The sequence below is a fragment of the Rattus norvegicus genome, chromosome 9 (assembly GCF_021556685.1).
Source record: "Rattus norvegicus strain SHRSP/BbbUtx chromosome 9, alternate assembly SHRSP_T2T, whole genome shotgun sequence".
Taxonomy (NCBI): domain Eukaryota; kingdom Metazoa; phylum Chordata; class Mammalia; order Rodentia; family Muridae; genus Rattus; species Rattus norvegicus.
This window is the reverse complement of record NC_141542.1, coordinates 49,690,391-49,706,524: the sequence shown is the minus strand read 5'-3', so window position 1 is coordinate 49,706,524 and position 16,134 is coordinate 49,690,391. Positions and strand designations below refer to the sequence as shown.

Here is a 16,134-nt window from a genome sequence, read left to right as displayed (position 1 = left end):
GAAAACCCAGTATCCTAGGATTTACAATGTTATATGAGAAATCTGCAGGGAATCTTCCCTTTCTACTGATTATTAATCTGTCTGTCTGTAACACGTCTGTAAGTGTATGAGTTTATCTCCCCTAAGGTTCTAGTTTATTCTTGGACATTTATTTAGTGTCTTTTGTCAGATTCTGGAAGTTTCCCAATATTACCTCATCATGTACCCTCTGTGTTCACACCTTTTCTCTGGGGTTATAATGTGACTTTCCCTGCTAATGCTATACTATAAATCACTTAGGCTCATCTCAGTTTTCTTAGGGCCTTCAGACTCCATAGTTTCTATAGTCCTATCTTTGTATTTGTTGACTGTTTCTTCTGTTTATGTTTTTCCTTAAATTGCTGTTAATAATTTTTAAAAAGTTGTTAAAATTTCTGCTGTAGTATTCCAGCTTGCTTTCCTTTAGGATCTTTGTGATGCCACTAATTGTTCGCACATTGTATTTTTTGCTCATGCCTTGCTTTAGTTCTACAAGTAACTTCAAGGCAGCTATTTTAAACTCTCTGCTTAGAGAATAAACCACCAGGTTGTTTTCATCAACACTTTTTATTGATTTCTATTTTTTCCTTTGAATAGGCTATGCCATATTTCCTTCATTTCACACATACAAACACACAATATGCACACATACACACTTGTGTGGGTTTTTGTGATATATGTGTATGTGTGTGTATGTGTATGTGTGTGTATGTGTGTGTATGTGTATGTGTATGTGTATGTGTATGTGTATGTGTATGTGTATGTGTATGTGTTATGTATGTAATGTGCTTGTCTTAGAGGTAAATGTTAGGAATTGGTTCTAATGCTTTGTCTTAGTTCAGATCCCATAGCTGTGCTTCCAGATCTGAGGGTCCGTGGCCCTATATGGCTTTGGCTAATAATAAGGAATTGCTGTACAATCAATGGTTGGGCAGAAAGATAGAGGAGGTAGGACTTCCAGATTGTGCAAGGCAAGGGTCCAAGAGATAGAGGAGAGAGTAGAATCGCCATGATTCAGAGCGAGAAGGATCAGATTTAAGAACTGCAAAAGAAATTTCATCTAGCAATGTAGGTTGAAAGGGAAAGCAGTTCTATAGGGGTAGTGGGGGCTTCACAGAAGGTAACAGGGCAGCAAAGATAAAACATAGATTTAGAAAGTGTTAGGCTAGGAATGCCAGAGGAAAGTGTATGCTAGTTACAGGGAGGTTTAGAAATGCTTAGACACTGAGCTAGCCAAGGAATATCAAAATGAGCCAATGTGTGTGTGTGTGTGTGTGTGTGTGTGTGTGTGTGTGTGTGTGTGCGCGCGCGCGCATGTGTATGTGTGTGTGATAGACATAGAAAGAGAGAGAGACAGAGAGAGAGAAAGAGAGAGAGAGAGAGAGAGAGAGAGAGAGAGAGAGAGAGAGAGAGAGAGAGATTCACCTCTACAAATAACAAGGCAGGAACTCTAGAAATCAGAATGTCTTTCCTAAGTCTTCTCTGTTCTGGTTTGTTTATTTGCTTGTTTGTAAAGGCAAGCTACTTCTCTGCCCACCACTTATCCAAGATGTAAAATAAACATTCATCTCAAGTACTTTCAGAATCTTTCTTTTCCCTGGGACTTCATGTTCAGTTTCTGATTTCCTGTTAAACATTTGGTTTTTAATGTCTTAATTTTTAATGGTTTGTACTCCTCTAAAAAGAATAAATGAAAATTGGTGAAAGGAAATGTATCTTGTAGCCTCTTATATATCCAAGAAGTCAGTATACTTGATGAGGGACAGGCTTACAATGATAGACACACTTTCAAAGACAAAGTGGCAGTCTGTCTTTTTGTCTGCTGCTTGAGATCAGGTCTGTCCTCTTCTATCTGTGCTGAAGTGTAAAAGCAGTACACACAAGCGACCAGAATCAAATGCCCACCTAAGACAATGGGCCGCTGCTGGAAGCAGAAAAGGATTATTGTTGACAGAATTGATTATATAAGCCTTGTCTGGGAAACTGTGCTTCCTCCTCAGACTTTACTTGCACAATGGTTTCATGAGAAAATTTAAACAGACAAAAAACAAACAACCAGAAGACAACAAAAACAACAACAGCAACAACGCCCAAAATCCATCACTGCAACTCTTATTAAAGGCACAGCAGTTTCCTCAGACTTCTCAATATCCCTCACATTCCACTGACCCTGGATTCTTTTTGAAGAAAAGACTACTCACCCAGAAGGGTGGACATCTAATAATTAAAAAGAAAAAGAATCAAGAGAAGTTTACTCTGTGTTTTAATGATGAAAGTGCAAGACAACTATTTCACTATTTCCTGCTATACCTAAATGACTATGGGACAAGATCAAGTTGGCAACTGCCAGGAGAGAGAAGCCACAAGAGGAAACCAAGTAGGTACAAACCCTTTGATCTACAATGGTGTCTTAACTGAAAGGTGTCACAGCATTCATTCACAAAGTTTATGGGAGAAACTACTATACCTTATTTAATTTAAGAGTCACCCCAGAAGATGGAACCCAGGTACCCAACGATGTTTGAAGGGCAAAGAACCAGATACTGCGTAGTCAGAGACATAGGATAAAACCAAATACTCCTGGTTTAAAAAAATAAAAATAAAATGATTCCTAAAGATGTGCTGCTGTAGGTTCCTCATTTGGCCAACACCAGAGCAGCTTCCACAGGCAGCAAACGGGAACCAATGCAGAGACCCACAGCCAAGCACCACACCCAAGGAGAGAAACCTTCGAATATTCATCCTTGAATGGGATGCTTCCAACAATTCTCTCCCCTCAAGGCTCAGGGAACACTGTGGAAGAGGATCAGGAAGAGTATAAGATCCACAAGGGATGGAGGACATCGAGGAGACAAGTCCACTAAACCATCATGATCAAAACTCATATGAACTCACAGAGACCACAGCAGTATGCACAGTGCATGCATGGGTCTGTCCCAGATCCTCTGTCTTATATATTATGGTTCCCAGATTAGAAATTCATATGGAATCCTGAATGAGAGCGTCTCTGATTCTTGTTTCTTCCCCTGGGCTATTTTTCTTTTATTTGATTGTCTTCTCTAAGTCCAAAGTGAGAGTTTGGTTTTATCTTTTATTTTGTTAGACTTTATTATTATCCCTTAGAAGCCTGTTCTTTTTCTATTGAGTAGCAGAAAGGGAGTGGATCCAGATGTGAGGGGAGATAGGGAGGAACTGAAGTGGGTAGAGGTGATGGGGAACCATAGCCAGAATATGTTATGTGAGAAAAGAATCGATTTTCGATAAAAGGGGAAACATTTTTCTAGAAAATATTTATTGTCAATAAGATGGTAGGAGGGATCAGACCTGCACAATGAAAGAGCGACAGTATTGGGAGACATAGAAAGGCCAGTAAGAGAAAAGGTCATCAAAAGTGAGAAGGAGTAGACATTGTACCACTGAACATCTCTAAATTTTGTTGGAAATTAGATTAATTCAGGAAGATAATGAAGCACTCAAGCATATTGCAATATGTTTCCTCATATAAAATTTGAATGAAGGTTACACATTAGTTTTCCACCTGATATTTAAATGCAAAGGTGATAAGCTAGGGAAATGCTATGAATTAAACTAATAATTAAAACACTTATCAAATTTGCTCTGGACTTCACTGAAAAATTAATCAAGGGTTAATTCTACACCATGCTCTCCCTGCAGAGGTTACAAGTCCTCCAGTTATTTCCAGGTGCCAGTGGCATGTAGAAATACACTAAGTGCTTTCACGATGGCAACAAAATAAATTGAAAAATAGGAAGTAGAAAATTTTTGAGAAATTAGGTCGAATAAAATGTCTAGTACAACTTAGAGGATGTTGAATGTACTAAGAGAGGGGTTTTTAAGGTCACTGAGAGGCTGAATTGTCCAGGTGGGTGGGGGAAGGTCCAGTAGAAACAAGCAATTATCCTCTGACAATAGAGACCCCCATGCCTGAGTTTCTAATGTTCCCCCAAATTATCCAGAACCTTGGAAATTTTCACGTTGACATCACCAACCGTACATAACACGGCTCTCAACAGTTGTATATATCTAGGGTTCTTAAGTCCTATCCAGAGATTTTTTTTTTGTTGTGTTTCAACAAACAATACAATGTCTCAGTCTTCCAAGATGAAAAATTCCCTTCACTGAGATGTGTATTCCAAATGAAAGTACTGCATTTTTGTAGATTTTTATTTCTCTCATATTGCTTATTTGGCATTATCTGTAAGGTCTCATCCTTGTATATTATGATTTCTGATATTCTGGTTTTATAAGCCTCTTGTGTATTTTTTATTTTTCTAAAGTTTTTGTTGTTTTTCTTATGTTTTGATTTACTGGTTTCTTTTCAAAAGACAGGGAGTAAAAGAAGGTGATGAGATGGGAGAGATGAGGAGGATCTTAGAAAAGTTTGGGAGGATCAAAGAGAAAGCTTGATGGGAATATATTGTACAAAAAGCTCCTTTCCATACTAATAAAAAAGCAACACCAGGACCTAGTTTATACCTGTTCCAACAGTACCCATGAGCCACGACAATAGTTTACTTGAAAGACTGAAAGATTTTAAAACTAAGAAGTGTGTGTTGAACTATGACATAAAGAACAGCTGTATTTGGAGAGGATGAGTTAATGTTGAGAATGGGCATCTTTGGACACCCTTTCCTTTGGTCCCTGCTCCACTCTTTGTATTTTCGCCCATGAGTATTCTGCTCTACCTTCTAAGAAGGAATGAAGCATCCATATTTGGGTTTTCCTTCTTCTTGAGCTTCATAAGATCTGTAAATTTTATCTTAGGTGTTCCAAGCTTTTGGGCTAATATCTACTTATCAGTGAGTGCATACCATGTAGGTTCTTTTGTGGTTGGGTTCACCTCACTCAGGATATTTTCTGCCTAAGAATTTTCATGTAGTCATTGTTTTTAATAGTTGAGTAGTACCCCATTGTGTAAATGTACCACATTTTCTGAATCCATTCCTCTGTGGCAGGACATCTGGGTTCTTTCCAGCTTCTGGCTATTATAAATAAGGCTGCTATGAACATAGTGGAGCACGTGTCCTTCTTATATGTTGGAGCAACTTTTGGATGTATGCCCAGGAGTGGTATAGCTGGGTCCTCAGGTAGTACTATGTCCAATTTTCTGAGGAACCTCCAGAATGATTTTTCAGAGTGGTTGCACTAGTTTACAATCCCACCAACAATGGAGGAGTGTTCCTATTTCTCCACATCTTTGCCAGCATCTATTGTCACCTGAGATTTTGATCTTATCCATTCTGACTGGTGTGAGGTAGTATCTCAAAGTTGTTCTGAATTGCATTTCCCTGATGACTAAGGATGTTGAACATTTCTTTAGATGCTTCTCATCCATTCGATATTCCTCAGTTGAGAATATTTTTTAGCTCTGTACCCCATTTTTAATACAATTATTTGATTCTCTAGAATCTAATTTCTTGAGTTTCTTTGTATATATTATATATTAGCCCTCTATTGGATGTAGGAATGGTAAAGATCTATTGCCCAATCTGTTTGTTGCCATTTTGTTCTATTGACAGAGTCATCCAGAGACTGCCTTACCTGGGGATCCATCCCATATGCAACCACCAAACACAGTCACTATTGCTGATGCCAAGAAGTGCTTTCTGATAGGAGCCAGATGAGGATGTCTCCTGAGAGGCTCTGACAGAATCATACTACTACAGATGAGGATGCTTACAGCTAACCATTGGACTGAACAAGGGGACCCCAATGGAGTAGTTGAGAAAAGACTGAAGGAGCTAAAGTGGTTTGCAACCCCATAGGAAGAATAACAATATCAACCAACCAGACCCCACAAGAGCTCCCAGGGACTAAGCCACCAACCAATGAGTACACATGGAGGGATCCATGACTCAAGCCATATATGTAGCAGAGGATGGCATTGTCCAGCATCAAGAGGAGGAAAAGCCCTTGATCCTGTGGTGCCTTGTTTTTCCAATGTAGGGGAATGCCAAGAAATTGAGGTAGGAGTGGGTGGGTGGAAGTGGGAACATCCTCCTAGAAGCAGGGGGAGGGTTGAGAGGGTATGACAGAGGGGGGGAAATAAGATAACATTTGAAATGTAAATACATAAAATATCCAAGAAAAATAAAATGAGAAAAGGAAAAAATGGGCATCTTTTAAATGACAGAGATTAATTTCATATGAGGATTGACTACCAAAAAACAGTTGCTGGTTTTCCTTGCAAGTGCAAAGATGTATACAAGACCTATTTCTAAAACAGTAGACAGGTCCTAAAGAATAATACCTAGGTTTTCCCTAAACCTCCACACACATGTAAAGACACACACACACACACACACACACACACACACACACACCACAGAAGAAATTTGTTTGTATTTGAAATATTTTCTCTAATGTTATTGTAAACATAAAGACAATAAGAAATAATACAGTGAACCAAATCAACATCTGCCACTGTAATGCATTCTAGTGGAGAATGCCAAAGAAAAAAATACAATCTTTTTTTGCAATTTTACCAACTACTCCTCTATTAATCTTGTCATCAAAATATCAAATTATTTGATAATCTGGCCTATTTTCCCCTAAATTAAATCAATGAACACAAAAGGCTAGTGCTAGATAAGTCATGATTAAAACTCTTCAACAGCATTTTATAGTTTCTATAATTTAAGATCTTAAACTTGTTTCAATTCCTTAGAGTATTCAACTAAGTCAGCAAATTAGCCAGAGGTTGGAGACTAATTGAAACAAAATCTATGTGGAAAAGGTCATGTAGTAAAGTCATGATAAGGTCATTTCCCCCAACAATTTCCACACTTTTTACTGCTCTTTGTTTGAAAGGACCAGGCCATCAACACACTAATTACTGGTGCAAACAGAGAGCAAGCATCAAGAAGAGAGTCCCAGACAGCCTTGTATAAAATAGGTCATCCTGGAGAGCACATCCATGAAGGATGTGTCAGGTTTTCATATACACGATTAAATTCTACATCTATGTCACTGCTCAGTGTTGCATGCTATCACAGACAACATGCTAACTAAGCTCATGAATGAACAACAGACAGCTAAAGTTCAATAATCAAAATGGAAATTCTCTGATATTCTGTGAGAGGTGTCAATACAGACTCTGAGAGAATCAATACTTGGTAATAAATGTGGTGCTTTTTCAAAAAGATTAGAGAAAATGATGAAACAAGGTATGTTTTTGAAATATGATTTTATTGTTGTATTATAAAAACCAAAAAGATAATCATTGACAGGTAACAAAACAGGATAGGGTCTGTGAAGAGACACCATGACCAAGGCTACTCCTATAAAGGACAACATTTAATTGGTACTTACTAGTCCAGTCCATTATCATCATGGTGGGAAGCATGCAGCATCCAGACAGACATGGAGTAGGAGGAGCTAAGTGTCCTACATCTTGTTCCCAAGGCCACTGGAGAACCCCTAGGAGGGTCTGAGAGCCCACACCCACATTGACACACTTCCTCCAGCAAGGCCATTCCTACTTCAATAAGGCCATTCCTATTTCAATAAGGCTACACCTCCTAATAGTGCCACTTACTCCCTGGACTAAGCATATTCAGACCACCACAGTTAGTGAGGTAACCTCTTTGACATATTACTGATTCTTTCAAGGGCTATAGAGTTCTCATCTGTATGATCAATAAATGGAATGGGTATTGACTAAAAATATTAAAAGGGTTGGCAGGATATTCAGAAATTAAAAAGATGGGAAGATTTTCTGAGGCATAAGTTGTAAAAGACAATTCTATACACCACTATCAGATAATTGAAAGTTATCAAGTGTCCACATTTTACAGGAGAAGTAACACACTTAAGCATGATCAATCAAATTAAAAATTTAACTGCTCGAAAATGGAAACAAAATAAGTGCTAAGAAATCTTCATCAGTAATGAAGATCTTTTTGTAAAAAAACAATGACAAAATTCCAGTTTTCTGATCTGCAGCATAAATGTTACAAATTCTATGGAATTTAAACATTAGCCCAAACTTAAGCATTCTGATTCCAAAACATCTAAAGAAAAAGAATTTGAAAACTTTTATGGTTTGAACATCTTCAAATTAATTAGGAAATTATATAGCACACAAAAATTTGATGCTATATAACATTCCTATTTTATGTTATTATTATGAATCAATTGTGGACTCTTAACATTCAGAATTTAACAAAACACACACCTGAAAAGCCTTCGGGTCTCCGAGTGGCTTCTGTGTTGCCAACAACATTTGGTCAGAGGCTACAGAGAAGCATTTCGTTGTCATACTTTCAGAAATCCAGATTGACAGGTGTCATACCAAGAGACAGCATCAAGTAATGTCATATTTACTTGCATATTAAAGAAAGAACCTTCTCCTTAACAATATAGTTGGTTAATTCCTTCTTAAAAGTCAACTATATTGCTATCATAATTGATTACTATGCAACACTTCCCTTCCTACACTTTTATAAGATAGCTCAATACAATATTCACAAAAATTAAATAACATTTATGACAAAAAATTCTACCGACTATGCTTTACTACAACCAATTAGGTCTGATTTTATGAAACAAAGCCAACATGTACTTGATCCTTACGAATATCATCTGAGAGTTAAATTTTATGGCTTATGGATATAATAGCTTTTCCCATATTTCAGGTGACAGTAAACAAAGCCTTTAATTATATTTACTGCATTTTATCACAGTGAGAGGCAATTGTAAAACTATGGCATTCATTTCTGTAATCTTTGTTTATTAAGATAATTGCATGGTGCTTGCTTCCAATTCACTCATTATAACTTATATTATCAGCTTGATTTATTTGATCTATTTTTAGATTTTTCATTTACTTGCAAGAGTAGAAACACCTTTTATCCACTGAAATTTGTTAATATTGCCTATGAAACCATATCAATGAATGTTATATTATAATCAATTACTTGTAGTTACAAACATAGTTAGAAATGCACTACACTGGAAACAACACCATAATTAGTTTTAAAACTGTCTGGAGAAGACAAAAATGGTTAAAACCATGAAAGCAGTTTTAGGCTGTATTTTTGACGCTAATAATAATAGAAATAATATCAATTGCCCGGTGATTAGCTAATGTTGTACCCTTTCTGTTCACTCCAAAACCAAGAATACGTGTGTGTGTGTGTGTGTGTGTGTGTGTGTGTGTGTGTGTGTATCCCAAAGGAAACATAATAATGCGGTATATACAATGGGACAAACTAGTGAGTCACCGTCATGCTACCTAAATGATAGAAGCATCTAATTATACTTTTCATATCCAAAATACAAATGCACAGGAATAAAAATTTCACTGGAAAATAATGCCTATCACTGTCCTTTCCGTTTTTCTGCCTGTATCGCTGGCGTGCATTCGCACAGATTCAGATAGCAAAGCCTTCCTTGTTTAACTCCTATGGGGCAATGAAGAAAGCACCAAGGATTTCCTCAGGTTCGGTTCCACCACACCGAGAAGGAGGGGCACGCCGCATGCACTACCTTTGGATACTGTTTCACGGGGATCAATACCCTTTCCGAGAGCTTTATGTTTTTGTTGCTGATGACATCGAGATACTTCTTTTCCTCATCTTCTTTTCTTCCATCCGAGCCTTGGAATTTCTCAATTTCTGAAAGAGAAAAAGACAATCGCAAAACCGAAAGTGAGTGACAGGAAGAAACAAGCTGCCGCAATATGGTAATTGTTGGTACTACTGCACGCACAGTGTGAGTAGTTCTGATGCAGGTGGCAGTCGCGCCTTGCAGACAGCTATCTGAACCCCACTCCAAGGCGACCTCTGCCAACCACGAGTAACAGTTATAATAAAACAGGAAGAAAGGATGCGACGGCACACTTGGCTGCTCTGCGTACCTTCTGACTAAACAGAAGAAAACCTATCTGTGACTACTTAAAACATCTATGCGAACGGCTTTCCTCGAAACAGGGCTAGCAAAGCATACTGTACGTTTATCATTTTTAATTGGTGTAAATTTATTCCTGAAGTACATTTCAATTATCATCCAGTTCTCCAAGATGTAGGTGAAGTAAATTATATATTTTTATATTATAAACAATCTGTTAAAAGTATCATATAAAACGAAAAGACTGTAATTAGTAAATGTTGAGAAAAATTGGTTCTTTTGCCCTTTAAGAATGTTCCAACGTGGCTATTCGAAATATAATTACACTTTTCATTCATTCTTTCATTTTAATATGTTCATTAAAATGTGGATCTCTACTATGAATATCAGAGAAAGAATAAAAAACAGAGAGGGACCTAGTTTCATCCCATAGGCATCCTAATAAGGAAAAGAAAGAAGATATATGTGCATATATGCTTATATGTGTGGGAAGAGAAAACACATACCATGAAGCTACGAAAAGACAAAAATGAAGAAGAAATGAGAAAAGACAACAGGGATGCAGTTTGTGCTTAAGACTTGTCAGAATGATATCAGTCCAGTTATACATGTACTGGTTACCACTCAGCGTGGTGACACCAGGCTTATTCCAACCTACTCCAGTATTAAATATATTCAATATATTAATGAGTCATTTTACATTGACTGCTTTATAAACCCCAAGATGCTCTTCAGATCTTTCCCTACCTTGTATCCTTTGATAGGCAGAACTCTGGCAACTACAGATCAATGTTGCACTTATGTCGTCTGTACTGACAGTGGACTTCAGATCACCACCCTTGGGACTTGCACCCCACCCTCACCTCTGCACTTTGCTTCCTACTCTGTGGAGAGGACTGTGACAGGAGACAGAGGGCAGCTCACTCCAATCCCAATCCTTTACATGATTAGCTTTTTTGTCATCCTGTCACAAAAAAAGAACCTGAATTTGTCTGACATTCTTTGCCTCTCCCCAAACTGGAAGTTAGACTTTTTTTAGACACTTGCGGTTTGATCATCTATGATTAGTTCTAATAACATTTCTATCAAGAAGCAGAGCTAAGTGAAATCCCATTTCTACTGTTCCTCCTGCTCATTTCTACAGTTACCTTTGAAGTGCTTGCTGTTCCTTTTGGCCTCTCAACAGATTCATAGTCATCTTTCCTTCCCTGACGTACCTGCCTGAGCAATAGCTCAAAAGTTATGTGTAAAGTGCAGTACCACAAAATGGAAGGAGTGAAGGGGTTTGCAGCCCCAGAGGAGACAGAACAATATCCACCAACTAGACCAGTCAGAGGTCCTAAGAACTAACCACCAACCAAAGAGTACACATGGATGACCCATGGCTCCAGCCACATAAGTAGCAGAGGATGACATTGTGTGCATCAATGGGAGAGGCTCTTGGTCCTGGGAAGGCTTGATGGCCAGTGTAGGGGTATACCAAGGTGGGGAGGTGGGAGTGGGTTGGGTGAGGAAGTACCCTCATAGAAGCAAGGGGAGGGGAGATGGGATAGGGGGTTTCCGGAGGAAAACTGGGAAAGGGGATAACATTTGAAATGTAAATAAACTATCCAGTAAAAAATAATGATAGAACCAAAGTTTGCCTACATTCAAAGCCCAGATAATTCAAACTTTGGCAGTCCATTTCCCATTTTGTTTTTGTTTCCCGTTTCTTTAATTTCATTTACTTAAGCTAATTATTTGAATTTTGGCTCTAGAGTTACTCAGCTAGTTTTGGTACTGTGGATTGATCCCAGGGCCTCATACACGATGCTAGGCAAATGCTCTACCACTAAGGTGTATCTCCAGTCTGCTTTCCTTTGCTCATTCTTTCTTTAATGTATAATCCTTAAGATTCCCACAGTGAACTGAACTCATTCTGTGTTACACAGTGGCTTTAAACTTAAGACAGTCTAGTCTCTCAGTCTCCCAGGGAGCTTAGACAAAGGCTTGTATCACCAGAAACAACTTTAAATGATCCTTTTTTTCTTTTTGCAATTGAGGCATGTGCTTTGGAACATTTAGAGAATACAGTTATTCATAAAGCTCCAAAGGTACACTGATTAGAAGGTACTGTGTAGAAAATCAAATCATTTCAGATTCCCACACGGAATCAATTTAAATCTGAGTAGTACATCATGACATATGTTATTTAATATATTAGAGGTAATTGTTTCAAATTTTAAACTACGTTCTCTGTACTCCTTTGATTTATTTATTAGTGAATATATTCATGCAAGACTTTCTAGTGCTAACTTTACAGAACCTGTGTTACGTGAGAATACAAAGGAGCCTGCCTTCCTCATGTCTCCAAGCACGTAATGGCTGGCTGGCATTAGAAGGCCACAGGAGAAAGCAGAGCGATGGGAAGTTTCCCTTCTGATTTCCCATTACTTCATCTTACTTACAGCCATTTCTTTAAATGATTTTCTAAAGCTTCATTACGCATTATAAACATCTTTAGTTGTATTTTAATCTGTTTTTTAATATTTTAAAAATATTTACTATCTGATGCTATATATGCAGATTAATTGTCTTTTGCTGAAATTCTGTTGCAGAACGTCTGAGATTTCATGTCCTTTTCTTAAAAGTTGTTTTTAAGAAACATATCTCAGCATAATCAGAGTGTGCAAGAATCTTTCATTTTATGTCCATATAAGTTTCTTTTAAGTGATTTTTATCTGTTAGTCGGGCATTTTAGAACTCAACTACAAGTTTCTTTGTAGTTGAAGTTTACACAACTCAATGATGTTTCATGGCAATGGTATGTATTCTTGGTTGTTGGAGTCAAAGTAGGATGGAAATATGTGAGACAACCCCAACCACCCCCCCACACACACAAACATTCATAAAATATGTCTTGGGATAAAGAGGTATGTGACTACTTATTTGGAATACATACTCAACAGTAGAACGGTGTTTATATATTGTGTACATAATTAAAACAACTAAATTAATCTCTGCTATTTGCATTTAGAAATTATATTGGGCCTATTCTAACAGACAAAGGATGAATGTTCCGATGGTCATGCACTCCTCCCATAGGGATGGTTTATGAATTCTCTATAAAAGAAAACAGACTTAAAAATGGTATCACTAAGAGACTATTTTGTCTTTTTTTTTTCTCCGAGCTGAGGACCGAACGCAGAGCCTTGTGCTTGCTGGGCAAGCGCTCTACCACTGAGCTAAATCCCCAACCCCTCACTAAGAGACTAAACATTGAAGACAGGCTCCCAATCAGAGGACAAAATAGTGATTATTTTTAAACCTTGAGGCTTTAGTTAAGTGTAATGAGAAGCTGTGAAAATTTCTGAAAGAAATAAAGACTCTGATAATAGTGTCAAGTCTTGCAAGAGACAGATATCTCAAAACTGACCAAAGAGAGCAATGCTGGAGATAACACAATATCTGTCTGATCTGGTGTCCTATGACAGAGCCGTGGGATCAAAACAACATAGAAACAAAAACAGGCATGCAGAATATAACTATGAGAATACAGTGACTGTTCTGAATTTTAATAAAGTTACCAAAAAATACTTCCAAAAAAGAGTCTCTCTAAACAGTAGCTCCGGTATGGCCAGATAAAAAAATGTAAAAGAGTGAAAATGATCTCTATCTTAAGCCTATGAACAAGTTAAATCAAAACGGGCAGAAAATCTCATTGTAAAGCCCGAAACTCTGAAAATGTTAGCAGGACCAAAGCCACCTGGCTACTGATTATTAGCTTAGGCTAAGATGTTCTCAAACACATGTCAGTAATTCAGAAAATAATACTGAGAATTCACTCCTTGCATTTCATGAAACTAAATACAGTGCAGGGAAGGTGACATATCTGGTGAACAAACATGAGCTCAGTTTATATCCCTGTGTGTTTTCATAGCACTGTATCAGCACTGAGGAATGGGAGAAAAGCAGGCAGGTATTGTGGGCTTACTGGCCTGCCAGTCTAGTCAACGTTGTGACTTAAATATTTACTGAACGATGTTGTCGAATAATCTGGGAAACATTTGAAGAGGATATCTGAACAACCTCTAGCCTGTGTATGACCTTTTATGGTGACCATGTGTATTCATAATATATCACATATTATATACCATTCATAGAGGCTGAGAGAATGTAGGAAATGTTCTGGGATTCGAGTGATGGCTACCATGAAAATGGACTCCTGCATCCTTATGCATGTACCACTGCACACTACCTGTAATATTACACCATGTACAAAGACTTAAAACAACCATGTCTTCTGTTGCTCTTTCTTTAGTCACCTCTTTACAATGTTGGAGGAAAGGGTCATGTGTGCTCGTGTGTGTGTGTGTGTGTGTGTGTATGTGTGTGTGTGTGTGTGTGTGTGTGTCTATATGAATGTGTGTTTATTTGCTTGTAACATCTTAGATAATATTTATAATTATCTTGTAAACATGACTATTAAAAGCTGGGTTCAAAATCATCTATCTCATAAATAGTAACAAAAATGTTACTTCTACTCCTTTAAAACTATATATCATTTTGCATTAGAAATATTACTCTAACGATCTTACTATTGCAAAATTTCTTTAGTTTCTATTTGTGGTTTGTGGGATTAAATCTGGTTTTAAATAAATCAGCTTTCCTACTTCTTAGATACTTGATCTGAAGGAAGGTCATTAGATTCAGGTTTCGTGTACTTTAGATTAAGCAAAGCTATCAAAAATAGCTTTGGGTTATCATCTGGTATTCCCTGGCCAAAATGACTGGCTCTACAGTATCTCATACCTGTCTCCCTCTACTTTGAGATGTTTCAAGAAATATTTCATTTTACCTTTCTTTATAGCCTCTCTCCCGAGCCCACTGATTACAAAGGCTGAAGAAAAACTATGACCTAAAGCTGGTTTTAAGTCACAGAAAAATGAAATGGATAGTTACATTCAAAAATGTCTCGATACTAATATGGTTATTACATGTGTAAGCAATGCTAGCCAAAATACCAGGACACAATATCAGCTTCAGATTCAAGGTCATCAGGCAACCGAACAACTGTCTGATTCACAAAGCATTTAAAGGTTGGAAGCTTGTTTGTGAAGATGAGATAAAAGTGATCCTTTAGGTAAACCATGAAAATGCCATATTTGTTAATGGTCATATTAACAACTTGGCAATAATACTTTAAAATGATTAGCTAATAGTCCTTGGAGGATTAGAAGAGAAAGAAGAGCTGCTTGCTACAAGTGCTGTGCAGCCTGAAAGAGAGGAGGAAGGACCTCGGCGAGCAAGGAGAGAAGGTGATAAAGCAAAGTCGTGTGGGGCAAATGGGAACAAATACACGCTGCTGTCTAGTGAAACCCATTACACTGTATGCTAATGAGGAAATAATGTAGAACAGCACAAGCACCAGGAAGAAGGCCAAGCAGATAAACGTTCTTGCCACAAAGGCCTGAGAACCTGAGTTCAATAGCAAAAAGAGAATTGACTGCGGCAAGTTGTCCTCTGGACCCCACACCTGTCCTGCCAGTGTGACTGCACACACTGATATAGATGGAAGTTACAGAGGGGATTCACGTACTATGTTCTAAATTTCAATGAGCCCTTAATTACACTTATGCTAACAATATGCAAATTACACACACACACACACACACACACACACACATATATATATATATATATATATGGCAGAGAATGAAATTAGGAAAAATTAGGCGACAATAATGGTAAGAAGGATATGATGCACTCTTAATTTGTGAAATACATCTTTAAACATTTATAAACATCTTGAATAGGACTGTAATAATACACACACAAATACAGTCATTCTTCAACCAAGGGAGAACAAGCATTACTGATTTCTAATTGTTGCACACTAGCCACAAATTTCTATGTTTAATGTTAAGTATTTTACTTTGAAAAAAAATAGAGTCTTGCATTGACATGTGATTCTTGCACACGTTGGGCACCTCAAATCGCATGGGTTTTAGTTGTATTCTACTGTCTTGGGGATAAAACCCACCTTGTCCTGCCACTTGCCCTCCTGTTCTGTCAGCCTTCCTGTGGGCATTAGTTCCCAAAGACCCACGTGCAGCTTTTCTTCTTCATCACCATAGTGATTTTAATACAGACATAGAACTATTAGCCATGTCTTTCTTATACTTACATTGATGTTTACTATGTTTATACTTTGTCTATACAAAGAACTTAGAGAGCCTGTACTGCACAAAATATTGCCCTCTTACT

General features: G+C 37.6%; 1 protein-coding gene across 3 annotated transcripts in view; it reads right to left on the bottom strand.

The window, feature by feature from the left end:
• Khdrbs2 (KH RNA binding domain containing, signal transduction associated 2) overlaps positions 1–16,134 on the bottom strand; it is a 506,623-nt gene that overhangs the window by 425,764 nt on the left and 64,725 nt on the right. For all 3 annotated transcript variants that reach the window (XR_015628455.1, XR_015628456.1, NM_133318.2), the window contains exon 2: positions 9,529–9,656. Coding sequence is in view for 1 of the 3 variants with exons in the window: in NM_133318.2 (NP_579852.1) it covers positions 9,529–9,656 (128 nt within the window). In the remaining 2 variants the exon portion in view is untranslated. The remainder of the gene's footprint in view (positions 1–9,528; positions 9,657–16,134) is intronic.